The sequence below is a fragment of the Serinus canaria genome, chromosome 3 (assembly GCF_022539315.1).
Source record: "Serinus canaria isolate serCan28SL12 chromosome 3, serCan2020, whole genome shotgun sequence".
In the NCBI taxonomy this organism is placed as follows: domain Eukaryota; kingdom Metazoa; phylum Chordata; class Aves; order Passeriformes; family Fringillidae; genus Serinus; species Serinus canaria.
The window spans coordinates 3,956,404-3,984,199 of NC_066316.1; the positions used below are offsets into that span (position 1 = coordinate 3,956,404).

General features: G+C 42.0%; 1 protein-coding gene across 2 annotated transcripts in view; it reads left to right on the forward strand.

The window, feature by feature from the left end:
• EFEMP1 (EGF containing fibulin extracellular matrix protein 1) overlaps nucleotides 1-24,577 on the forward strand; it is a 45,239-nt gene extending 20,662 nt beyond the window's left edge. For both annotated transcript variants that reach the window (XM_030236070.2, XM_009093715.4), the window contains exons 5-11: nucleotides 12,211-12,333; nucleotides 15,731-15,850; nucleotides 18,030-18,149; nucleotides 19,544-19,663; nucleotides 21,101-21,224; nucleotides 21,345-21,540; nucleotides 23,359-24,577. In XM_030236070.2, the coding sequence (XP_030091930.1) occupies nucleotides 12,211-12,333; nucleotides 15,731-15,850; nucleotides 18,030-18,149; nucleotides 19,544-19,663; nucleotides 21,101-21,224; nucleotides 21,345-21,540; nucleotides 23,359-23,517 (962 nt within the window). In that variant the 3' untranslated portion in view covers nucleotides 23,518-24,577. The remainder of the gene's footprint in view (nucleotides 1-12,210; nucleotides 12,334-15,730; nucleotides 15,851-18,029; nucleotides 18,150-19,543; nucleotides 19,664-21,100; nucleotides 21,225-21,344; nucleotides 21,541-23,358) is intronic.
• The last annotated feature ends 3,219 nt before the right edge of the window (nucleotides 24,578-27,796 follow it).

Here is a 27,796-nt window from a genome sequence, read left to right on the forward strand (position 1 = left end):
TCTTGACAAAGCCTGGTTGTCTCTCCATGCTCCCTTACCTGTGTTCTGTACATTTTAAGATCATCTGGAGACTTGCACAGGGCTGTATCTATTTTAGAGTGTTTTTATTGGCAGCTGGTGTATACTACCATGCACCCACGTGAACAAAATTACAGAGCCCGGACAACTTTTGTACAGAATTCCTTTGGCCACGGTTTCTCTGTGGGTTTCATTTGGCAGAAGTGATATCAAGCAGAAGTCTTTCCCTCAGCTTCTGATGTCAACTAAAATGCACCTTATAAATAGAAAACACAAGCATTAGGAGCAGTTTGGAGCAGATTGCCTTTGGGCAATCAGCCACCTTTGGGCTATGGGAAAAATTCAGCTAGATATGATTCATAAATATAATGAATAGGGTGCCATAAACTCGCCTTGCTCTTCACAAACAAAGGCACATCCTATGCCTTGAAAAATTAGAAGGGCAGAACCCAAAGGAACAGGGAAAGAAAAACAGGAGAAGAGTGGGAGATTTAAGGGGGAGAAGGAAAAATGGGGCTTCAGCTGTCAGTGGAAAGTATAATTTTGAAGCCCACCAAACAATGTGTGGAGCAAAACTCCACTGCACCCCCCTACCCCAGCTCCTGCAGAGCTCCAGCCTTGCTGTACAGAGCTCACCGTGTAAGACATTTCAAAAGGCACTCAGTCTGTTCTTCAGGCTCTGGTTTAGCTGAAGGCTCCTATTGATTACAGCTGGAGCTGGATCAAGCTGGGGCTGCCTGTGTTCTGCTGGCAGCCTCTGGTTTGTAAATACCTTTCATCTCATCCAGCAGTGATGATGATGTGCTGGGATGATGTGGCAGCAATTATTTATCTGCTGCGTTGGGTTTTCTCCTCCACGCTTGCCAAGAGCCCTGAAGTCAGGCCATAGAGAGGGATGCTGACATCTTTACATTTCCATTAAATCTTCCTGCTTCTTCTGGAGGAATTCTAACAGCTCTATTGTCATTTCAGCAGTCATTTCTTTCCTCACTCTCACACTGATAGATTTGGAAGCAATGAACCTATTCCATGAGATTTAGCAAGTTTAAACTTGTCACAAATAACCTTGTTATCTGATAGCACTCCCCAAAGGAAACCCCCCATCCAAGCCTCCCTTCTCCCAGGCTTCTGAGCATCCTGTCTATATCCAAAGATGAAGCAGGAAAAGCAGGCAGGGTAGGCCTTGGTTACTCTCTGAATGGATTTACACACTTGCTTAATACCATGTAAATACTGACAAATAAAGCATGGATCTTGTCAAACTTAAGAACTTAGCAAATAAGGAGCATTAGAAACAGCAAATAGAGCTGAAGTATCTACTGCCAAGTCAGTGAGAGATCCCATGTCCTGCCTGGCAATCACTCTAAATACATCCTTTCTCCCACTTCATGTGACCTTTCCAGGTCAGCAATGTTGTGTGTTAGTTTAATATTTTAAAACTGGAACTTTACTGGTATTTGGCCTACTTTTTGCTATTTATTTTCTAAACAAATGATAGCCACTCCCTTTCCAAGCTAACCTTTTAAGCTTCGCCAGGAGTCTGTGAAGATCACAAGGTATTTAAAAAAAAAAAAGAAAAAGAAAAAAAAATCACATGCTCAGACAAACAAAGCAGGTTGCTGCACTTCCCCCTCCCTGCAGCTGGATGTTCAGAATGCTTCAGGAGTTCTCCACTTACTCTAGGAAACTCTGCTGAAATCTCATTTGCAGTGAAAAGTGCCAGGATTATGGTAGCACAGCATCTATTCTGAGGCAAACCCATGCAACTTCCCAGCCAAACACCAGGGGAAAAAAAAAATAAAGAAAGGAGCAAAGCTGTCCCAATTGCTACTCCTACTTGATTGCTTCAAGGCAGCTGGGAAGGCAGATCCTCAGCCTGAGAGCAGAGCACATCCCAATTTTAAGGCAAAGGAAATTTGGAAGAAAAAATAGCTCTCTCTTCCCAAGGAAACTTCTGGTTTTTAGAATGTTCATTTTTATTTATTACTGACTCATTGAAAGAACAAAGTACAAAGTATTTTTTTGGTGTCTTTTTTTTTCCTTTTTTTTGTTCCCAAATACAGAAAAAAAAAAATATGGCTAAACCCCAGAAAAATCTTAGAATGGAGCCAAAAATAATAATAATTTTCAGTTTTCAGAATTTTTTTGTCAGGTCTTTGAAAGAACAACAAATATTTCCCAAGCATTGCTGTAACTTACTAACTCCAGTGGACTGCACACCCTCAGCTTACTTCAGTTACCCCTCTCATCCATCTCCCCTTCTTCACAACCTCTCCTGAGCTCCTGTCTTGCTTCTCCTATGTTCATTTTCTTTCCTTCATTAGTATCCATGCTGCTTTGTATCTTTTTTTTTTTTCTTTATTTTACCTTCAAAGGATTGATTTCTTTTCCCCTGGTGCCTCTGCCTCACTTTTGATCCTGCCTGGCTTTGCCTCTCCTATCTATTCTCTTGCAAACAAAGAATTTTTAAAACTTCAAACTCAATTTTAAGCCCTCTTCATGTGAAGAATTACATGGAAAATTGAATTTTCCACTTAAGTTCTAAGGAGGAAGCAGTTAATAAGATTTCTTAGGGGAAAACAGACAAACAAAAATTTATAAGACCCAGTTCCTGATGGTTTTGTTAGATCAGAGCTGTCTAACACTGCTTGTCCTTGGCATAGTCACATTTATATTGCCACAGAAACCTTAACTTCTGCACAACCTTTCACTTCACTTGAACTGTGCAACCTGAACATTGTGTTTTTCTATCCCAGCTCTTCCAGTCCCCTCCCATCCCTAGAGTATATTTTGGACCAAATCAACTGATGTGTCTTTTTTTAAGTACTATTTCCACAGTTTGCTTTTACTCTTCTATCATTCAGAAGCTGTAGGAGGCATGAAAGTGAGAATTTCTTTTAACCATTTCTATTTCACAACCCAGTGCCTGCCAATAACACTTTAAATAGGTTTTAGATAAATTTCTTCAAAACAAGGCATCTGTGGGTACATCCAGCCACATGCTAAAAGTACCACATAACCACATAGGAAAAATTCAGAACTAAATAATGCCTTCAAAGGCATTTCTGAAGCTGGAACAGCATCAGGAATCTGCTTATTTATGTGGGGAGCTGTGGAGATTGCAGCATGTTGGTACTGCCAACAGATAGGATGATTAGTGCTAAAAACAATATCATCATTTAGATAAGCCCTCTCCTTTGGAGAGTTGCTATTGAACTCAGCTTGAACTTAAATGTTCTCAGCTTGGAAACTGGAATTCCTAAAAAGGCTCATTCAGCCTGCAAAAGCTGAAGGGGAATGAGATGGTATTGATAAAATTGGGCTCCTATAAAATATTCTAAGTCACTTGTCCTACATCTGAAGTTCCTTCTAAAGGTTCCTTGTTTCTTGTGTCAGCAGAGCTGCTCTGATCAGCAACACATCCACTACCAAAAAACCCCCAAAATCGAGTTCTGCACTTCTGACTGGGACTAAACCAGTGGAAGGCATGCCAGCATACAAGATAAGCAAGATTTTTTGCAGGAGCTGTTTTCTGAGCTGTCTCAGAGTGAAAGTTGATTTTTGAAGTGTGCCCTGAACTCACTTTTTGGGTAGATATTTATATTTTCCTTTGCAGGGATCCAGCAGCTGCCAGTGTAAGTGCTGTGAAAATGCTTGCAAAGCTTTAATGAGCTTCAACTTCCTAATTAAAAACCACAATGAGCTTTCAGGCCTTGATTTCCCCAATATTACAGGTTGTAGCAGTGATATTTTGTTCAGTCAAGCCTAGCTAAAGGAAAATGCTTACGAGGTTTCCAAGGAGAGAAATAAACAAAATGGAAATGAAGAGGGAACTTGGAACTTTCAAGTGTACATAATTAAGAAAAAAATACATCCTTCAGATAATTCTGGAAAGTATTAGGAGATATTCATAATTCATAAGCAGTTGTTTGGTTTTCTTTCAAGCAAGGGGGCAGCTTTACATCAAACACTGACTAGCTTTTCCATTAACTTAAGTAAACAAACCAGTATGTTTCAAGTTAAGTGAACATCCTTTTTCATTTTTTACTTTTTCAATAACTGTGTGAATTAGAAATAAGAACAAGACATTTACTTTCAAATAGGAAATTAGTTTGCATGCTATTTCTTCATGTTAAAAATACTTTGGAACACTCACAAAAACAACGTTAAGCTGAATTTATGGAAGTGTTCCATATCAGTTTTGAAGATGATATGCCAGATGTCAGGGAGAACTCTTTCATCTGCAATAATGGAATAGTTTCATCCACCCTTGTTGTTTTTGAGCACAGTCCAAGTGTATTGGTCATCATGGGTGGGTGATCCCCACTTGGGCAGGCATGAACCAAAAAGCACAAGTTGTTAGACCTCTAGCATAAAATCACAAGAAAGCAACAGCAGGAAATACTCTACTGAAAGTAAAAATAAGCTATTGCAAAATGTAAATCAAAAAGTTTACCATTATGACAACTCATGTTTTGGAGCACTCAGAGACTTGCAGATACATTGCTCTGAATTAGTGGATTGTAATGAGCCATTTATGGCTCCAGCAAAAATAAAGCCAACAAGACAAATTTTAAATGAATCCATCAAAAGCATGGAATACTTTTCTTTTTGATGAGTGGGAAGACTAACAGTTAACAACATGGTCTTCTAATCGGGGATTAAAGCACTCTTCCCTTTGAGAAACTTTAAACACAAGGACACATTATTGTCCATGTTCTTGTTTTAAAAATACACATTGGGGTAACACTGGATGGGAAATCCTCTTGGGAACAGTTTGTGGCCTTGTAGCCTCAGGGCATACCATATCAGCCATACCACTCTCACTTGCAGTGATCATTTTCATTCCTGTGTTACCCATGTTTTATATGGCACATTCATTTAGTTCACTGTGGCTGTGGTTAGATAATGAGGTATCCATGTAATATCCACCTAATTCCAAAGGATCTTGGAACTGGGAGCCATTTCCCTTGTGCAATGCACCTCCCAAGAGTGCTTGGTGTGTGCTGGAGAGGGAAGGAGCATCTCACACAGAGGGAAAGAGCAGGAGAAAGGAAGAAAAGCATTTTCAAATACATCCATCCAAAGCTTCATTCATTTCTTTCTCCCTTCTCAGCTGCCTGCCTCTCACATGTGGGAGTTGTGCATGTGGGAGATGTTTTAGTGCTGAAAGCCATGGTTCCCTCCTTTATTGAGCTCTTCTGGGTGATAAGTCAATTTGCTTTGGACATACCAGAGACAATAGATAATTGTGACAGCAAACTGCAGGGCAGGCTCACTTAGGCCAGCTTGTTAACTCTGGCCTGTTAACAGGAGGATGCTTTTCCTGTACCTTCCTGTTCCTGGAATCTCTGTGCTTGAGTAACTTGCCCAAATCCACAGAGCTTGCTCTGGACACTTTTGCAGTCCGAATACAAAAATCACACAATGACTTGGGGTGCATTCAATTCTCTTTTTGCACATTTACCACATCAATTTAGCAGATTTACCACATCAATGCTTTGCTTCTCTTGTGTTCTGCCATGACCCTCAGGAGCAGGAGGAGATGAATCCACAAGGAACTTGCTTTGCTGCACTCTCAAATGGGAAATGTTTCAGCACACCAAATGGAGTGCAGTTTTTCAGGAAAATCTCATTAATTTAAACATTCTACCTCACCTATTTGCTTTAAATGTAGGTCTTGGCTCTCACATCTCTTTTTCCTGTGCAAACAAGTATTTGTGCAGGTTACCTTCGCTCAACTGTGAAAACTTGTTACCAGGGCAATCCGGCCAATATACCTCACATGAAAGGGCAGAGGAAAATTTAAAAAGGAAAAACCAGCAAAAAAGGGGGAGGTTTTGGGCTGCTGCAGAGCTGTGCAGAATTAGAGAAGGTGCCTCATGACACCTCTGGAAAGTGACAGCACTTGGAGTGAAGGTCTCTGCATTAACAGGTTTTGCCACTCTAGGAACTGGAAATTTCTCAAGATATTTCATCTCCTGCTGCCTCCTGCCCTGATGTTATGTAACAGATCTTGTGCTGGGCCCTACCACCACAAAGCACAACCTCCCAACACCAATGAGTTAAAAGCTGTCTGGGCATCCAGCCCAGATGAATAACATTGCAAATGTTGAAGGAAGTAGCAAGGGAAATAGAAAAGCCTTTGACAGAAATTGTTGATAGCTTGCTAAGGCTGGGGAGGGAACCAGGGAATTTGGAGGTTGCTAATGTTGTTCCTATGTGTAAGAAAGGATCAGGGAGGATCCAGGAAACTACATAGCAGTGAGCCTGGCTTCAGTTGCAAGAACACTATAAGGAACATAAATAAGGGACAGAATACTTAATTTGGTCAAATAAAACAAGCCCATACTCATGGATGAAATGTAGAGGTCTAATTTCTCCAAGTATGTTATCTTCAGGTGGTTCTTTCTGAAAGAGGCCAGTATAAAACATCTTACAGACAGAATAGAAGTTAATGAAGTGGTCAGAAAGGGAAAGTTTTGACAGAAGCCTGAGGTTAAGTAAATTGTCAGTGATGCTGCAGCCCCGTGCAGATCGCTGTGTGTCCGATATCAGACTGTCTGGTGCCATTGCTGACGTGGGAGCTGATGTTTGCTCTTCAGATGAATCCATTAGAAAAATAGACCAAGTCATTTTCTGGCCTCACTCACACTGAGAACTCAAAAAATTTAAACCCATTAAGTAAAATATTTATGGTTTACATTCAAAACAAATTGAGAACAGGTTCACTGCAGCCCATAACAAGTGCAACACTGACATCGGTGGGACCATCACAGATTTGGATTTCTATGAATCATTCAGGAACTGCTCCACTGATGCTCCTCAGTGGGGACAGAAATAAGAATTTCAATCCCAAAAAATACTTCAAGAGCCTTCTTTTTTTTATGTGGTGGAATATTAAGGTTGCTATGGACCAGGATAGAGAAAAACAACCTGGAAACATTTTGTTTGGACAGAGGAGGATGTACACAGAGAGCAAGAAGATGCTGTAATATATTGCAATATTTTGAGAGCCAGCAAGCAGCAAGAAACTGAACACTTCAGTCACAGGAGCAAGACACACTTGAGTTAGTTAAGAAAACATTTCTCCAGCTCTGAGCACAACATACAGGTATGTGCTGGAAAGGAGGAGAAAAGATTCAAGTGGCCTAAATAAGATGAAGGTGGATGTTTTTCTCTAACAGTCCAAAGCCCTGGTGAAATGCATCTCCTGGTTTTATGTGCTGCTTCTAATGATACGAAGCAAATTGCAGAGATTAAGCTGTTGCATAAGTGAGTGAGCAGCATGAGTCAGGGGGTTTGGGAAAAGTGAGTCACAGCGGGAAGGGAACAGAGCCAGGGCTGGAGCTGAGAAAGGGAGACTAGCAAGAAAATTTTAAGGATCTAGATAAGAGCCTGAGAGAATGGAGTGCAGGAGAGAAGCAGAAAAACTATCTCTAAAAGAGGGAGCCATGCATGAGGGTTAGGGAAAGCTATAGCTAAAAAGCAGGTCAGGCAAAATTTTTTGTACACAACTGGTGGTTGAAATACAGAGCAGGCTGCCAAAGTCAGCAGTGGAGGGACAGAATTGTGCAGATCACTTCAAGAGGCAGTGCGGGCACATTTTTGGAAAATGAGGGAATCACTGGGTATAGCCATTAGTGAGACTTGTGGAATTAAAACTATGACATGCAAGCTGATTTATATTTTGAAGGAATACAGGAGTGAGCTCTGCTGCCCTCCATGGCTCTCACATCATGGCTGTGGCACCCTGCAAACCTCAGACACTTGCCTTTGCAACTCAGAGCATTCTCTTAACTCACAGAGAGTTATGGATGGCACAGTCTTCCAGCAGCTTTCTAGAACAGCCCTGGAAATTGCTGCAAAGGCAGTATTTACATCAGAGTGAGTCACTGGGGGCTGAAGGCCCTATTCACCACAGCACAGTTGAGGACTTACATTAACATTTCTGGAAGAGCAGTGGAGCTCACACATCACTCAATTGAGGCACAGTGTCCCTAATTGTTGTTTCTGCCCCACTTCTCCTTAGACTGCCCTTGACTTCAGTTTAAGGATTTTATGGAGTAACTTGATAAAGGCTCACACCACCCAACCCTTTCTGGGCACAGCAAGGTTTGCCCAAGCACAAGGCTGCAGGAACAACAGAGTGAGATTAAACACTCTGCTATGATGCTTTATGGATCTGAACTCCAAGTTTTCAGGGAACCTGAATTCTGGGCTTCTCAAATCCTTGACTTTGGAGCTGTCCCATCTTTCCAGTGCAATATTCTGGATGTAACACTTACAAGCAACAGACAAAAATTAACGCACTCAATCTGAACCCGTTTTGCAAATAGTTTTTCTAACCAAAGTACAAATGAATCCCTTAATAAGTTTGATTTTGGGTAGCCTAATGAAAGACTACATAATTCCCTCAGTTCAGTTTTTACAGTGATCAAGACACTGAAGGTAACCCAGCCCCATTTTTAAGATTGATCTGCAAAAGGATTGTTAAAGACACCCAGACTATTTCAAAGGAATTTTTCCACCTACACAGGATGTAACTACCCAGAGAAAAACTGTCTGGGAATAAAAATCTGCAAACCTCATCACTCAGACTCAGAGATACAGTGAGTTGAAGAACTAACCTGTATTTCACAGGTTGCATGCATCAATAATCAAACACCATTCAGGTTTTTTAACTAATACAAACTTACAGCCCTTGTTTATGTGTAGTGAACAGCACAACCTTTAGAAATATTAGTGAGATTAGAAAACAAAGGAAAAAAGAAAGAGCAGATCACTTTCATTACTAGTTACTGGTGTGATTTACGTGGCTTACCTAGACAAACAAATGCTTGTACAATATCTAGAAATGAAATTTAAACAAAGTTGATGAGGAATGATTTGGGAGTGTTTGCAGTTGTTTTCTTATCAGGCAAAATATTTGCTTAAGGCAGAAGCCTCAGCTATGGAATGAGCTGCTGAAACAGTTCTGGAGATGAACTTTATCATGATGACACTAAATTTGGAAAAATAGGATGTAGAGGAAAGATGCTCAAGAATGAGCTTGTAAAAGCCCCATATTTTCTTTCTAGATCTGTTTCTTATACTGCACTCATCACTGTGGTATCTTGAGTGCTTTCCAGTAGTGCATTAAGCAACATGACAAACATCTGTCACATGTTTGTTCTCTCACCCTCTCCCCAGAGGGACAAGCGTGTGCAGTGGAGAGCCTTGCTTTAATTTTTTTAATTATTATAAATACACATGCACGTAACACATTATTAAACATTTGTGCTAGAGAGGAAAGGTCAGATAAATTTATCTTGCTCTCAGAATTAGAGCTGGTGAGCTCTGTGATGTTCCTGTTTCACACCCTTGCCCCAGATTGCAGTGTCTTCTCAAAGACCAAATCATGGCCATGGGTGTCTGCACCAGGCAGAAACCAACAGTTTGGATTCCCAGTGCCTCATTTACTGTTCCCACTCAAGGCCAGGGATTCTATCAAGAAACATCAAATGGAATGAGGTGGTAGAATTTAGGGAAGATCATGTACTTCTCAGATTTGATGGAACCTAAAAGCACTGTCAGGTCAGAGGGCACTGAAAGAGTCACGGTAAATCTAGGAATTTCATGGGTTGGAAAAGTCTGATTTCAACAATGGAACAAAGAGCTGGGAGTGAATGATTTCCCTACAGGGGAACATAACTGGGAAAACAATCTGAAAACTTGAGTTTGGTTAGACCCTGAAGAACTGCATGCAGATAGACAACCTACCCACTCAAGAGCCACAAACATTGTGGGAATCCCAAAATAATCCCCAGTCCCCAGTGTGGGATGGTGCCAAGTAGGTGTGCATTGGTAAATAAATAACTCTGCCTCTGCCACCTCAGAGAGAAATGGAGCTGCTCTGCCACATGCCAAGGAAACTCCAGTGTTGCTGTTGCTTCCCTCTGATGACTCCCACACCTCTATTTCTCCAGTAACTCTCTGGACAGTTGGGAAACAGACTATTTCTGTAATGGACAGTGATCTGGGTCACACTGAGTGCCAAGAGCTGCAGCATCACTGCTAAATCCACCAGTGCTCCTTCCCATACTCCACGAGGGCTGGGCTGCTCTGGGATTGCACCAACCCAATGCACATTTGGCTCTGCTTTCAGCACAGAAATCCTCACTCAGTTCCTCACCCCTGTATCAGTCACAGCAGCAGGACACATCTGTAACTACTGCAATGCTGGAGATGCCAGCACTGAAACCTTTCCAGGTGCCTGCTGTTCTCCTCCCACCCTATTTCCCTCAAACACAACCTTTAGGTCACCAGCCTTGCTCTACCAGCACGGATTTCCCTGCACAGGTGGGAGCAGACCCAAGCATGGCAACCTTACCACCCTTCCCTGGGGAAGGCAGGAGGCTGCCTCACTTCCCACACCTTTTACAAACCCAGATCTTGGCCACAACATCAAAACCCTCCAAGGGTTTCCAGATGGGGAAGCAGTGAGCAGGCAATAATTGTTTTTCTGTCCAGCTGAACTTACCATCAGGAAAAGCCAAAACCATGAGTTCAGAAGTAAATCTATGAATCATTTTAGCTTGAGTAGCTTATTATTCAATACATTTTAACTAATCCATCTTAAAAGGCAACTTCAAGTTTACTCATATATGAAGCTCCTAAAGATCAAATGAACCTTCTTTGTTTCGGCACAGTCTGCAACAAAAAGGATTGGAACTGTACAAGTATTTTATTTCCAGCTTTTGTAGGAACTGGGAGTACAAAGCTCAGGAGATCCCTGCAAAGACTTGCCTTGAGCTGCCTGGTGTTGGGGTGGGAGGAGGTAGCCAGACCCAAAAGTCTTCTTCACACCTGGGAATGTGCTTTGTAGTGTCAGGACAACAATGAGCTCAGCAAATCCCACACCAGCACAGCAGCTTCAGGACTGACACTGTGCAGAAATGCAAAGAGCAGCCTAACATAAGAGACCTTTAGCTTCTCTGTAGAATAAAGGGAAGATGTATGTAAAATATTTGGACATTTGGGGAGAGGGTAAACGCTGAGAATTAATTCAAACTGTTGATGGTTTATTTTTTACTGCATCTTGTGGTCGAAATTGTTTTCATTTGTTATGAGAAAGAATCCATCATTTTTTCCAAAGCACCACCCAGAATCTGCCACTGGTGATGTTCTAACATCCCCAGTGCCTATACAAATAGAGAGGTCAGCTGAGATTTGTAAACTAGAGATCATAAGTTTTAAGGAATTTGTTTATTCAGCCTAGAGTCTCCAAATTGTGTACGATGCCAAAATTAAAAAGTCATCTCACTGTACTGTGTCATGTTACAATAAAAAGCTCTCCAACGTTTTGGATGTTCAGATGAGAAAGCAAATTGTAATTCATTTGTCAGCACATGCAGTTTAATTATAATTAAGTACCTCCAGCAGTCATAATGAGCAGGCAAAATGAAAATGCTGTTTTTATACTTGTATAAACCTGCACTGAGTGCAAACTAAAAGCTGCCTGAATTACTCTGAAAAGCATCGGGCTAGAACTTGCAGTTTTAGCTGTGCTGAGCAAATACAAACATACATAAACTGTTTCCAGAGACTTGAACAGATTGACTGAATTAGGAGAATTTTCATGGGAATGACAAGAGGCAGATCTCTTCCTGAGGAGAAGGCCACCACATACCAAGTTCCAAGTCCCTGTCCAAAGCATGGAGCACGGGAACCATGCAAGAGATCAGCAGAGTCCTTTTAGTACCAGCAAAACAACATATTTCTAACTCCTCTCCTTGAGAAAGAGCTGAACTACACTTACTGAAATTTTCTGGAGTAATTCAGCATGAAACATCCAACCAGCGTGGGAAAAAAAACAAAGCAAAACAAAACAGGCAAATGATTCAAATATGATGAAGCTACAAGAAGTTCACAGAAAATTCTGGACTGACAAGTACAAAATATTAATGGTATTTGACAAACAAATGTTGAAAATAACCATATCTGAAAATATCCACAAAGGCAGTGTATGAGAATTAAAACATTACCAGATTTCTGATAGCTGCAAGTGTTGAGATGACAGCTTGGGAGTGCACCTGAACTTTTCTGCCTGCACTCACAGGTAGCTTGAAGATGTGTAAAGCATTTCCACAGGCTAAATACTTTTAAGTAAATGCAATGACTAATATTGCACTTGTTTTCTTTTTTATAAAGACATAGATGAATGTGCAACTGGAACCCACAGTTGCAGAGCTGACCAAGTGTGTGTCAATTTAAGAGGCTCCTTCAGCTGCCAGTGCCTTCCAGGCTACCAGAAACGAGGGGAGCAGTGTGTTGGTAAGTGTTGCTTTCCATTCAAAGGTTTTCTTTCATTATCTACAATTGCAAACTTCATGTTGGTCAAAAAGCAGATGGGTATATGTGGTGTGAAACAGCTGTTTCACTTAGGAATGCAATGGAATAGTCACTTTACCACAGTAATTAATCACTAAAACATGGGAAGAGGAGCTGTTTTAAGGCTAATCAACACTTGGAGTTCACAAGCTGAGTTCTGCTAATAGCTCCCATTGTGGGGTTGTTTGTGTTGGGACATTGCCCGGTGTCCCAGAGACTGCCACGAGTCCCTGATGGCAGCAAAGCACACCTCTGCCCTGAGATTCAGCTCCAGGCCCGTGGGGCACAGCACTCCCTCCCCCAGCCCTGCTCCAGGACTTGGCTTTCTGAGCACAAATGAAAGAGATGGAAACTCAATTTAGGTACAGGAGAGCAGCAGTCTCTAAAACCCACTAGGCTTCATTCTCCATGCCAAGATAAGCTGTTGGCACCCTTGGGAGCCATGCAAGCATAGCATGGAATTAAATCCAAGTGCAGGGCAACACCATGTCTCTGTCCCATCCTCAGGTGGGGACATCACACCAAAGTGCCATCCCCCTGTTCCTGCATTTGACACCTCTTTAATCACCATTGCAATGGATAAATTGTTTTTAGAACCACTCCAGCCATAAGCCTTGGGTTTGTCAGATAATAAAAACAACTATGAAGGAAGAGAGACACAGCTACACATCAGGAAGAGATATTCAAGACAGCCTCCTCTAATACACAGCCCTGGTTTTATGCAGCTTAGGAGAAAAGCATTTGATGCTGGGATTTTTCCACTTTCAGGGATCTTGCATTTCAAGGTGTCTAAGCATTTTAAAATTTTTATTCTTAATTTTTTTAAATTTTTTATTCTTAATCTCTTCTCTTCCTGCTAAGGCCATAGGTAAGAAACTGAGAAGATTTAAGTACACCCCTAGAATAACTTCAGTTTCTGGGCATGGCCCTTTTGTCAGGATTCCAATCCAAGTGCTGTAGAAATAATAAGAATAAAAATTCTTATCTCTTTCCTAAGAGACATGGATCAGGCCTCAAACTGTCAAATCAGTGTAAACACAGGTCTATCTGATTTTTCTCAGCTCTCTGTGCAGGAGTAGGATGACTAATTTGAAATGTAGGTAGATGAATAGTTTTGGAGGGTCATGCATTTATTTTTTTAATATCTGGGGCTTATTTAGATTTTTTATATAGCAGGTAAATTATATTACTGCCATGCAACTGCATTTCTGATCTCAAGACCCATGGTCCTAAATGAAAATCAGGAAACAGGACAGAAGTGAGAGGAAATGGGAGTGATAGACCTTTGTACCTAAATGTGAACATATTTATGCATCTAAATCTATGCATGAAGAGGTCTGGAAAGTGAAATTTCCCTTCTCCTATTTAGGTCAAAACCAAGAATAACACCTGTGTTACATATTACACACTGACCTAAATTACAAGTACATCCCAACAGTTAGTACTGTCAGCATTTCAGAATAAAGCCTGTCTTTAGGGATTTTATAACAGCTTAGCCAGAAAATGTTCTTGGGGCCAGATCTTGATAGAGGTTCTCCATATGGGAGGAAATGTTTCTCAAATTTGAAAGAAATTTTTCCAGACTATTTTGGCTTGAAGGTAGTAAGAGAAAAAGAGGCATTTTTAAGAATTGGTTGATTTTAATCTAAATTCACTAACAATTTCTGAATTTTTTTCTAATTTTTTTTTTTAATTTGCTTGTTCACATCTTACCAAATAAGTATTTTCTGAAATGCATGACTGCAGGGAGAATGTATTGTTTTCCAGCATCACTTCAAACAGATTTGGCCCAATTGATGAGATGTATCTCAGCCCTCGGATCTGCCCAGAGCTGATTTGCCTAATCCCACAAGGAAAATTCCCACTGATTAAGAGCCAGATCCTGAAAGCATTTATGTGTATAAATGTACCAAAGCATTGCTCATATGTATAATCCTATTTTTTTAATGTTACTTCTACGAGCTTAGTCCTGTAAAAGTCAAGGATGGAAATCTACTGTGCCACCTTAACTTATTCCATTTCCACTTCCAAATTTCTCTCTGCAACAGGAGTTATAGTGACAATTGCTACTGTATGGATAGCCAGGAATTTTCCAGCAGAAGCCTTTTCATTCAGAATCATCCAAAACACTTCACTAAGTTCAGCCCTAAAATTGACAAAGAAAGGGTTAACTTCTAAAGATTATTTTTTCACTTGATATTAAAACAAACACTTTCCTCATTATATTAAAAAAAAAAAAGTTTTGGCCTCTTTTTAAACACATCTATGGTGGAAACAGCTGGAGGTAGGAAATGTAAGATCTGGCATGGATGTGGGAAGTGCCTTTCTTTGTTCCAGTGAATACTGCTCTGATTTGTGTGAGTGTTGATCCCTTGAAATGTCCCATTGTGTACAAGCCCAGAGCACAGCGTTGGGTTTCTTCACCGAGCTCCGTGGCTGCCTTGAGCCACCACAGCTCAAGGCAGCCACTGCACACACACACACAATAATGGAATAATAAAACATGTTTTCCAGGCAAAGCCAGAGCCACTATCTCCCCCAGGAGGCAGGGAAGCCTTTTAAAATGCAGAGGGGTACGGGCATGGGGTGGTGCATGTTCTGTGTGGCAGGCAGGTGAAAGCCCTGCTCCGATGCACAGCTGGAATGCTGACTCTTGGAAAGGCAGACTGCTCCACCACTGCAACGAGAGGCTATGGAAGGCTCTCAGTGCCCGAGATGCACAGCCAGATGTGGTGCTGCTGGGTGGGAAGGGATCCATGACAGCCAGGGGAAGGGGAGCAATGGGAAACCTTTGGGGAGCAAGGCAAGGTCTGGGGATCCCTGTGAAAGCACAACCACCTGTTTCCTTTTCAGGCCCATTAATTCTCTATCCTTGCCATTCCCTTGTACTTGCACAGAAAATCTGGACTGTTCTTAATGGAGCTGAAAAGATTTAGTACGTGCCAGGAGTGCTGCATGAGAGTTTTTGGGAAAATGAGCTCCAAGGCACATTGGCTGTGTTGGTCAGCACCATGTCTGATCCTGAGGGATCAGGGAAAACTGAACAAAGCACTGAGTTTTACCCCCACAAAATAAACCAGACCAAGCACTACTGCAGGACTGAGTCAATAAAATAAAATTGGAATGCACATTGAAGACAAGGAGCATAAAAGCTTGTTACAAAACAGTCACTTACAGGAAAAGTTCAAGTGTATCTTGTAATATCCAAGGAAACAGTGCCCAGCTCACTTAAGCTTTCCTCCTGCCTTTAACCAAGTGCAATTAACTTTGCTCAGACACGAGAACAGCAGGGAGGTGCTGTGCTTCCATGTGAACTAACTGGTGTTTTTTGGTGCCCCAGACATCGACGAGTGCACCCTGCCCCCGTACTGCCACCACCGCTGCGTCAACACGCCCGGCTCCTACTACTGCCAGTGCAACGCTGGCTTCCAGCTGGCATCCAACAACCACACCTGCGTGGGTAAGCACTGCTGAGGACTCCCCAGCAGCCCCCAGACACCAGCACACACCTGCCACACACAAACTGAAAGGAAATCAACACCAACCAGGAAAAGACTGCACTGAGAGGCTCCTCTGTGAGCGAGCCGAGAGCTACAGGAGGGCTGGAGAATGACAGACATTCAAGAAAGCTCTAAATTTTTTTGTTGGCATAGCAGATTTCCAAGGAACACTTAAAGCCTTATATTCAGCATTTAATCCTAGATTGACTTGTTCTTTCAGTTCTGCTTTATTATTTCCTGATATTATTCCCGGTTCACATGACACAGGCCAGAAGTGGGAATCTAAGGAATCAATACCATACCTCTGCATTAAGGGTAATTACCCTCAGCACATGGTAAAGAAAGCCTTTAGGTCACATTTGAATATCTAGAATAAGTTAGAAATTGAAAGGGTTGCTAAGAGTCACCTTTCAGCTGTGATGTTGCCCTTAGAAATAAACCACTAAGGGAAGCTGCACAGTAAAACTTTAAGACTGATGTCCAGTTTGAAATCACAACACCTGTTCTAGAAGGATGAAAGTGATAATAAAGGTAACTCTGTCTGCAGAAGCACAGAGAGAATGGCTACAAAGTCAAGAGACTGGTGATGGAGATGGTCAGCTCTTTATAGATGTAATTTGTGTATGTAACATCTATATTATATACATAGAAAATCAGGCTGTGTTTTCCAGCTTCCACCGTCCTTTCCAAGCATTGCCAACCCTCAGCAAGCACCCTGGCTCTCTGCATAGCTCTGCACTGAGACAGGAATTGCTTGGCTCTCACCAAATCATAGGATTTTAAAAATTGCCAATGGACACACCAGAACCTTGTGCCAAAAGTCACTGACTTGTCCCTTTCCACGGCTCAGATGGAAAGTGGATTCTTTCAGCACTTCACCAAAATTCCCTTTCCTGGCTTTCCAGCCTCCCAGCCTCATCAGGCACATTTCTACCAGGCAAAGGGGAGCAAAGCTTAAGGAGAAGATTTATGAATGAATGGTTGCTGCATCAAGACAAACTCTCACATCTGCCCCAGCAGCACTTGACAGCTGCAGCTATTACATTTGTGTCACGACTTCTGCCTTTATTGAAAATGGGTCAATATTTCTTGGGAAATGAACAGAACTGGGGCTTTGGCCACCAAATTTATTCCTCCTGGTAGTATTGGAGGAGGAATGATGTACATCCTTTGCATTGCTGCCAGAAATGAACTCAGATGAGAAAAAAAAGATTTTGTGATGAGTTTTCCCTGTTATCATTCATTTTCAGAACTAGGAGGTTCATTATGCAGAGAATTCATATCCTCTTCATTGGTTTCAGTTTTCTGAGCACCTCATCTTTGTCAGGTTTTAGGTGTATCTGTAAATTTACAGTGTTGCTGACATTTATAAGCCATGAACTCAAAGGTTTTTCTCCAAGCACAGCTCTCTGCTCATGGAGAGATCTGATAAACACAAACATGAACAGAAAACATGCAGGATGGAAATACAAGGGAAAGCACTCAAATCCACAGACTGACAGGAGCAGCAGTTAATCAACAGTCTGTGCCAAACAAGGGCTATAGATTCCAGAGGTGATTAGACTTATATAAACTTCCCATTAAAAATTGCTTCTCTTCTCATACCAGTGTCCTCAAAATGTTCTTGGGATGGGCAATACCATGGAAAATGCAGCACAGAAAAATACCTTCCCCCAATATGGTCTAGGCCTTAGAGCTCTGCAGAACTCTACTGGCCTCAAAGGCTCATGTTATAATTGCAATGGAATTTAAAAGAACAAATTTTCAGAGTAATAAATAGCTCAAATAAATCTTAACCACTGCATGCTGAGAGGTCTTATCAGTATGTGTTCCTTATATCAATTATTTATAGAGACTTGGCATTTCATACCTGAAAAAAAGGCGCTGGAATGTGGAGCTTAATGGCCACATTAAACATTTTTGGGAGAATTCATCACACATTAGAATAACTCTCATTCCTGGAAAAATACTGGTTTTTACATGGAATGTAAAGCACAGATCTAGCATTGCTCCAGTGTCTGCAGATCTACATTGGTAGAGTCAACTGAGCTTCTGCTGAGCAACAGGCCCAGCCTAAGGACTAATCCACCAAGCCTAATTACCACCTACAAAAGAAAAATATCTCCTTTTTCCTTTCAGACATAAATGAATGTGATGCCAACAACCCATGTGCACAGCAGTGCTACAATATCCTGGGTTCTTTCATTTGTCAGTGTAATCCAGGCTTTGAGCTCAGCAGTGACAGAATCAACTGTGAAGGTGAGACTTTTTCTCTTGGAAAAGCAATTTTTTTGTTGTTGTTTTTGTTTGTACTGAAGCCTGTGAACTAAGGGACAAAATAGAAGTGGAGACACTCTGTGGGTAGAGTTTGTAGCCAAAACCCTTAAGATATTTATTTTTTATGGTACAAAGCAGGCTAATTCACACCTGAGTAGCTGCACCTGCTTTCAGGTACAGGTGGGAATGGGTCTCTCTATAGCAAGTGCAAAACAGGACAGAGATTGCTGCACTTGATCCCAAGTGGGAAGAAAGGTTTCTGAACCCTGATTGCACAAACTCCCTGGAATTGTGGGTGGTCTAATGCTGATGATCATTTAATGAATTGGAAAGGAATGCACACCAAAAACAAGGGCAATTTTGTGTATTGTTAGGCTCCTCTGAAAACAAAACCTCAAATTCCTGATTTTAAGGGGGCCACAAGTGTGCTTTTGAGGTGCTTTGCAGCCTGTGTACACAAACAGCATGCCTCCTGTATGATTACACAATCAACACTTTATTTCCTCTGCCAGAGGCACCACAGGGGTGCCCTAATCTCCTTTTGGACACATGATGACCTCACCCTTAGAGCCCACATCTTTTCTACCAGCCTTGAAGGCAGAGAGATCCCTGTTTCAGCACTGCCCTCCCCAGTGAGCTGGAAGAGCTGTTACAGATGCTCCCTCTGCTAAGCCAAGCTGCTTAACCTAATCCTATTTGAACAGAACAGGGAACAGCAAGCATGCAGCCTCCAAGGACAGCCCTGAGCCCAGCCCAAGAGCTGGGCTCGGCTCAGAGGTAGGAGGAGGGAGGTCTGTGCTTTCCAAGCCAACCCTTCCTCTTGATGGGTTTAAATTCATTTCCTGTTGATGGCATACTCTGTTCAGCTGTTTCACACCAGGCCTCCCCCACGAGGGACTGGTGGATACACAAGGATAAAGAAGCAGGAAAATGGTATCCACTGATTATTATAAGAAGGCAAAAAAAAAAAGGACCTTTCCCTCTTTCCCAGAGAGCTACTCCATGAGCACAGGGCACAAGTACAAAAGCAATATTTTTGCCTTACTAACTAATCTCACAGCGGTGGGGTTTTTTTCCTCAAATTCATCACCTTTTGGAATACTGCAAGTATACACAATTTCAAGAGTTATTTTCCCAAACCTGTTCTGAAGTCTAATTTAGCTTCTGCTTCCTCAAATCCACACTTCTTTTGGAGGATTACTAACAAAATCCCAGCAGAACTCTCCCTTCCATTCTCAAGGTGTTAAGCAGCACATTTCAGGTTTTGGATAGCCCTTTTTAGATATTTTTTTCCCAAGCATTTAGGTATTATATTTAGTTCTGCAACTAGGCAAATCTCAAAAGCCAATAACACAAAGCTCTTTTGCTCTCTGCAGACACTGATGAATGCAGAACCTCAAGTTACTTATGTCAGTACCAGTGTGTCAACGAGCCAGGGAAGTTCTCCTGTGTGTGCCCTGAAGGATACCAGGTAGTAGGAGGCAGGACATGCCAAGGTAAGTGCCCTCCCCTTGGCAGGCTCAGCCCTGCATTATTTACACCACTTCAGGCTAAGGGTGATTGCTAGCTAATGGTTGTATTGCATGACAGGATTACTGTGCTGATAGCAGAAGATATGTTGATAAAGCACTTGATGATTCATTAAATATCTTCTAATCTCATTTGAATCCTTCTGCTCCAGCTCCAAGTCCTTTGGATTACTAGGACAAAATTTCAGTTTTTGCAGCCCTCAGGTAAAGCTTGTCTTGGATGTCAAGGTAGTGGCTCTAAATTTGAGATCAACATCGCTGAATAAATCCAGGACATTTTTTACAGACATGAAACATGGCTTTATATCATGTTTCTTTTCAGAGAGATTCCTAAATCCAGTCACAGTAAAAATTAGAGATATGTTTCTTCTGATAAAGGAGAAAAAAATGCAAGCCTTCAGCAGCTTAGATAATTCATGTGGAGAAAAATAAATGTTCTGGCCAGGCGCCACCAAATGCCAGGACTTTCAAGTTTGTGGTTTTTTCTCAGTGATGCTAAAAGTCTCTGCATCTTATTAGATTATATTGTTCTGCAATATTCTAAGTATAAGAACTATTGCTTCTGTAATGCAGAACCAGATTGAACAGAATGTATTTTTAGAAACCAAGAGGTGTGATAATTTGGGCCAGAAAACATGAGAAAATAACTCTTTATCAGTATTTTGTCTTACAAAATCCCAATTAACTTATTTTCCTTCTGAAAAACAGCAGCTGACACTGAGCATTGTGGGATGGTTGATTTAAGCATCTAAAAAACCTGTTTGTGCCTTCCAAGAGATCACATTTGGATAAAGCCTTTCTGTGCCTGTATGAAATTTAGGAGACCATGTGGGTAGACAGTGGGGCTCTGGCACTGACAGGAAATAGAGCATTAATACAGTGGAAGGCTCACAGTTTCCACCTCCCTTCAGGGTTCTTTTCTCAGGCAAAAGAAGCTCTACTTTGCACAATGAGTTTTCACTATTCCTTCTAAAGCTATTTTGGTGAAAATGTAGCCATTAATGAAGCACTTTAGAACCATGAAACCCAGGTTATAACAACTGAGAAGCCACAAAAGGCAGGTAATCACAATTCTTCCTTGAGACCTTTTTCCTCTGTCTCCAGGACACCTTCAGCTGTAAAATCATTCTTTGCTAATTATAAACTCGACAGCACTTCCACAGTTGCATTATATATGATTAATGTGCATCTCCAGTCAGCTAAAAACATTCAGTCTCACTTAACTCCCAATAAGCAAGTTTATTCCACTTCTGCACAGAGAAACCCTTTTTAGCCAGGTCCCAGAAAACAAGACAAGGACATGGAAAGCTAACGGGTTTCAACAGACAAGCAGGTTTTTTGTAGTACCTTTGTAGCAACCACGTTTCCATCTGCTTTGACACAGTCCCTCCTCCTTCCTCCTAGATATAAATGAGTGTGAGACCACTAATGAATGCAGAGAAGATGAAATCTGTTGGAATTACCACGGAGGGTTTCGTTGTTACCCCAGAAATCCTTGTCAAGAGCCCTACGTCCTAACCTCGGAGAAGTAAGGGAAAAATTACATCTCGTGGTTTGGGCTCCTCCTGAAGAAGGGGCATGTTGGAATTGTGCAGAACATTGTGTTTTGATGCCTTTTGCTGTGCTCTCCCCCCTGTTTGTGTGGCAGCCGCTGCGTGTGCCCGGTGTCCAACGCCATTTGCCGCGAGCTGCCCTACTCGGTGGTGTACAAGTACATGAGCATCCGCTCCGACAGGACCGTGCCCTCCGACATCTTCCAGATCCAGGCCACCAGCATCTACCCCAATACCATCAACACCTTCAGGATCAAGTCTGGCAATGAGAACGGAGAGTTCTACCTGAGGGTGAGTACTGGGGGCACTCAGACCCTGCCTCCACACCACCCCATCCTTGTGACAACCCCAAAGGTCCCCAATAAGGCTTCCACATCACCCAGCTTTTTGGTGCTTCCTTACCAAGTGTGCTTGGTTTCCAGTTTTTAACAAGCCTTTTACTTTCCTACCTGAAATTCAAAACTGTGACTCCAACTCTCAGGAATATTTAGCAATCCTGGGACACCCATGTCAGATTCACACAAAATAACTCCCTGCCTTCCCCTCCTCTCTACAAACACCTCAGATAAATCTGTTTAGGACACAATTAGACAAAGACTCCTTATACAATTACATTAATTACATTTCTTATTTTGCAAAATAAGAAATCAATAACAGCATTCCAGAAATATGTGCCCCATCCTAAGGTAAGCTCAGGCCAACTTACATTGGTGTTGAGACATAACTAAACCTTTATTTCCCATAGGAAAAAACCAAGAAAGTTCAAAATGCTTGGGATAGCAGTATTTCCTGTTAGTTGGCTACATACAAGTAGATACACATAAATTGAAGTGTCTAGAACACCTGCTTTTCAAGCAGATGTTTTTTGGGAAGAAATCTCATTTTCTTGAGCCCCTATAATATTTACAAATTCCTGGGAAATCATTTCTTCATGTGTGGCTTTACACTCAGTAAAACAGATTCAGCACAAAAATCTTCTATCAGCAATACAGTAACTGGGAAGTTTTAATATTTCATTATTTTCCTTCAAATCAGGAGATTATGGGCTTTTGATAGTACAACGAGTGTACCAAGCCGTGGTATTGCCATTTACACCATGTTTGCCCAAGGTGGGAACAGAGAACTACTCATCCATATATCATTTGTTGTGAGATAAATCCAGAGGAAAATACCGGATTACAGGTTACACATCAAAACCTCCTAACTAACCCCAAAATACAAACAGCTACTTGCTTAAAATAAAAGCAAGATCACTGCAGGTCCCACTTGGGTTAGACCCCAGTGTGGCCCTCAGACTGACCCTCGTAGTAACAATTCTCACCTCCTGTTGCCACCCAACAAGAAATAACAGGCCTTAAATAAGGAAGCACGTGCTTATTCCTGCCAGAGGACTGGGGAAAACAAAAGCTTACTTGGAAGTTACTCCTACTGTTGTAGTAAAATGCTGAGCTGGCTCCTGGATGCAGCAGATGGATTGGATTCATCTGTGCACCCAACTCATGTGACACAGGGAGAAAATATTTGTAGTAGGCAAAGGGAGAGATGGAGTTGACCCTTTTATCAGCATCTGGAAAAGGCAAAACTGTTGGACAAACCAGCAGCATAACCCCAGACTGGGAAAGGAGCTTTGAAGGAAAACAAGATGGGGATAGCAGTAGGCACACAGCAGTACCAAAAGTCCCAGCATTTACAAAGACAACACAACTTCTAGAGTATGAGCCACAAGACAGACTTTTTGAGTCTCCCTCCACTGAACAAACTACCTCACTGTTAAAGACATTAGGGCTCTTGTTTCACTTGTTCTCTGTCTATTTTAAAACCTGGTAGATGGGGTTAAAACAAAGACCATCTTGGGATAAATTACCACTTCCCACATCCTCTGGGGGAGTCAGCACAACCAGGAACAGATTCTGCAGCACAGTTTATTCCTGCGGGCCTCAGTCAGGTGGGCTTTTCCCTGCAGCACAGCCAGGTGTGAGATTAGCCACAGCCCTTTGGAAGTGTTCAAAGCGTCCTTGCCTGGTGCAGGCCTGTGCTGAGACAGAGCAGTGACACAGCAGCAGGGAGCTGCTGTGGGCTGGACTGAGGTGGGCTGTGTTGTTGTTGCAGCAAACCAGCACAGTGAGCGCCATGCTGGTGCTGGTGAAGTCCCTGTCGGGCCCCAGGGAGCACATTGTGGACCTGGAGATGCTGACGGTGAACAGCCTGAACTACCGCACGAGCTCGGTGCTGCGGCTAACCATCATCGTGGGACCCTACGCCTTCTAGAGCCCGCAGCACACGCGGGCACGCGCCGCAGCCAAAGAATATTACCCAGAAGAAAGCACTTACTATTTTTATTTATAGATTTTGCTCTCTTTTTTAAAAGAATTTGTTTAGTAAGTTGATCTCTCTTATTCACACGTTACACCTGTAATTCCAGATTAGTAGATGTGTTCCATAGTATAACATGGGCATTGTCACTTTCTGTATAAAGATTTAAATCTTTTTTTATTACCTTCCTTGGACTAGATACATACTATGCTTTTATATGAGAACTGTATGTTCATACTATCCTGTAAAGCTTCACACACCCTTCCTAGCCAAATAGGTCATGCAATTTAAAAGTGATCTTCTGTTTTGTTTTTATTTTAAATTCTAATGCAGCTACACTGAATCTCAAAAAAGAAAAAAATTATGTAGTACGAATGATACACAAAGTAACGGTTATCTGATAAGCTAAAATATATTTCTTATTTTTAACTACTTTGTAACAAAAGGTAACAGTAAATAAAAATCTATTTCTGTAGACATTTATGTGCTATCACAGTTGGTTTTTCTAATCTGGGTTGGAGGTAAAGTGACATTGTGATAAATGCTTTGCATCAGGTTTTTGTATGCAGATTGTGTTAACTGTACTATGGAATAACATTACTCTCTCTCCAAGAAAAATAGGCCATAGGAAGAAAATGTCTCCAACAAAGAAAGAAACTCCAAATGGGAAATCACCAGGCAGGGCACAAATGTCCATGAGAACACTGTTGGTAGTTACTGCTCAGAGGGATGCAGCATTTTCAGACTGAAGTTAATGTACTATTTTCCAGAAATATTATGTTGTATACTAAGAATTGAGTGCATTTTCTTATTAAGTTATATCATTTTCAGGCACTCGGTCCTGTGCTTGCTCTTACAACTCAGATGTATCATGTACAGTGTTCATAAAATTTATTTCTAATTCAAGAACTAATAACATCTTTTGTAATATGTAAAATCTTATTTCTTGTTTAAAATGTAGCAGTTAATCCTTTGATGTACAAAATTTTTAATAAAGATCTCTTACCATATTGTATTTGGTCTCTTTTGAGGTAGTTTGTTACTACTGCTGTTATTGTCACGTACTGTGGGAGTTGGCAAAGCCTTGTTGAGGTCTGAACAGTCAGAGGGATCCAGATCTCAGCCTGTACAGGATGAGTTCTTGGAAGACTCACAACACAATTCCTTTGTAGAAGAACGAGCCTGCTGCCTACTGAGATTTGGTTTTACTAACAGCAAAAGTTCACTCCAGAACAAAACTTAGAGCAGGCCACAACCACTGTGGTTGAGGGCAACACATCCCCCTGGCTGGGCAGACTGCAGAGCAGGACCCCATTATCCAATGATCATTCCTTCAGGAAGTCATTTGTGGCTTTAAACAAACATTTCATCTGCCAAAAGGCTCGGAGCATGTGGCTGCAGCACAGGCCAGGAAATGGTGCTGGTGCTGGGTCACGTTCTCTTTGCCTGGGGCCCGAAGCAGTGAGGTGAGACCCCCGGCACTCCTCGTCACTCCCAGCAGGGAGGGGCTCACCAGGACAAATCCAGTTGCTCTGTAGTGGGATTTAACTGGGGTTTGCCATGGTGAAAAGTCTCTGCTACAGAGTTTGGCTTGTAGGGAGCTCCTTCCTCCCCATTCACCACTACAAATCCACTTGGTCTGAAAGGCAACTCCTCGTTCCACACAAGCACTGAGCAAGATGCCTCCTGCTCCTCCATGCTATTCCCATGGCAAATGGCACATGCTCACCTCAACACATCCTTTAATTAACTTTGTCTCTCAATGTAGGCTGTCCTCACGAGCTGTGCTGTCCCTCAGGCACTCCCTCCACCCCCAATATCAGCACTGTTCTTTTACACCAGCTATTAATTTCCAAATTGTGCAATCCAGCATTGCCCACTCCAAGAAAATCAGCTTTGGTGCTTTTATGGGCAATTCTCTCTTGAGAGGTGCCCAGAAGAGGCTCAAGTGGCTTTGCCTCCTTAGAACCACAGACTTGAAGGGGACCAGGCTGGTCTCTGGAGCAAATTAAGGAACCACAGATCATCCCTGAAATCTCCAAGCTTCCAGGCTGTGCCCCAAGGATTTACTCAACCAGTTTTTATATCAGTTTCACCAACAGCCCTTTCAAGCCTTCCTTTTAAAACTCTGCTCATCTGACAGTAAGCCAAAACTGATCACTATATATAAAAATATTTATACATCCCTCAAAGGGCAGAAGCAGCAGAGGCAGTTGCACCTCACACATGTGCCCAAGTCATCCTCACCCTGCACAACTCACTGTGCAGGATACTTGGCTCAATCCACTTTATTTACACACAACTGCCCTGTTCCCTGTCTGTTTGCAATATCCAGGTGTCCAGCAGACCACTGAGAGCCCAAAGTGTCAGAGGCTGTCACACAGCTCAGGAGTGCAGATCCAGCCATGTGCCACTATTCTGCAGCTGGTTGAGCCTGAAGATGGTCACTGGGTGTGGGCAGCACTTCCATGAGAGCCAGGAGCTAGAATAACAGCAGCCCCTTAAAACCAAAACAGGAGCAGAGCCAAGCTGAGCAGAAACTGGCAGGGGGTGGTTGGTTTTGTTTGGGGTAGGGGTGAGGTACATGACTGAGCATGAAAGGAGCCCACAGTCAGAATGAGAAGATGGTTCAGAGCCTGAACAAGGAGAGCTTTTGTACACCAAAAACCCTGCACATTTTTAAGAGGGAAACCTACAGGTCCTCCAGCTCTCCAGGCAAGCAGAGCTTCACCTGTTCCCTACAATTTGTACAGGAGTGCAGCAAACACGCAACAAGAGTTTGAAGAGCTACTCAGATTATAAGGGACACTAAAATCCCAAGAAATTATATGAGAGCAGAGTATTTGCTCAGCCTTCTCTGTATCCCACTGCCATGACCATTACCAAGAGCACACTCCAGGAAGGACTCTCATATAAATCTGTCAGTGTTGGAGAAGAATCTAAATCAGGATCACATGCAAAGTTTAGTATCTTCTCAGAAACAGAAAACAGGGAGAAAAGAGAGGAAAAAAATGGGGTGAGTAAACAGAACTTAAGGAAATCAAAATGCAAGTTCATTCACTTCCCCAGGACCACCTGAACACTGTGCAGTGGGATTATTTTGCTTGGAAGGCTCACAAATGCAAGTTTGTTGTTGAACCCCGTTTCCATGGCTGCAAAGAGTTGCTTGTGTTTTGAATGATCATCCATGTTTCTAACTTTAAAAGTCTCCTAATAAAATATAGAACAGCTGCTGCCCCAGTCAGCTGTTGAGCATATGGAGCCCACCAGGGACAAAGCCCACTGTTAACACAGAGAATTATTTTTAACGCCCTCACATATCTAAACCTCCCCATCATCTCAGCAAAATGGCACAATTCCACACTTCCCAGCTGGGGGAACACCTGCGTCATGAAAAGCTGAACTGGGCTGCATCTGCTACAAAACCCAACTTTATTTCATCTGGCTAGCAGAAAAAAGTGATCAGCCTCAGTGAATAGGGCAAAAAGTTAACTGTGTTCTATATCTGGGGAAAAGCAGATGTCTAGTTAAGATGTTTATACAGCAAACATTTCTGTATATATTAGGAGGAAAGAGAGCTGTTTAATAAAACAGAGTTGGGTTGGAGTTGCCAAAGCAAATTTGAAGGGCAGTACAACAGCTTTTGTAATTTTTGCATGGGAAAAGAGATGAAATCCTGTTTTATATTTATATTGATTATGGGCATTGAACAAGCAATTTTTTTTAAGTGACCTCAAAATTTACTCCTTAAAGTCTCACACTTACTATATGTATTTGCTCAGCAGAAAAACTGCAAATATCATGCCACAGAAACATGACAAGGCATCATTGAAAGTACCCCCTGATTTATTCCCTGCTATCTCAGCAATCACCTTGATACTGGCTGAGGGACCAAGACACACAGCAATCCTCCCTGCAGACCAAAATACTGCAATCAGGTGAGCCCCAGGTTTTGTTTGCCAACACCTTTACTCTGGCAGTCACATGATTTCTCATGAGATAGATTATTTTGCTTTCTGCTCCAGAATCCCAGTGTTCCCAGAAGCAACATCAGCACTCTGCATCCCTGTTCCTTCACAGAAATGCATCTAGATAATTTGTATTTTTAATGGTAATGATATTTTTGTAACTTCTACCTAACCACAAAGCACATTTATATTCAAACAGGATAAACATTCAAAAGGTGCAGCTCTCAGCTAAGCGCTCCAGCAGCCCCTGCCCTGCAAACACATTC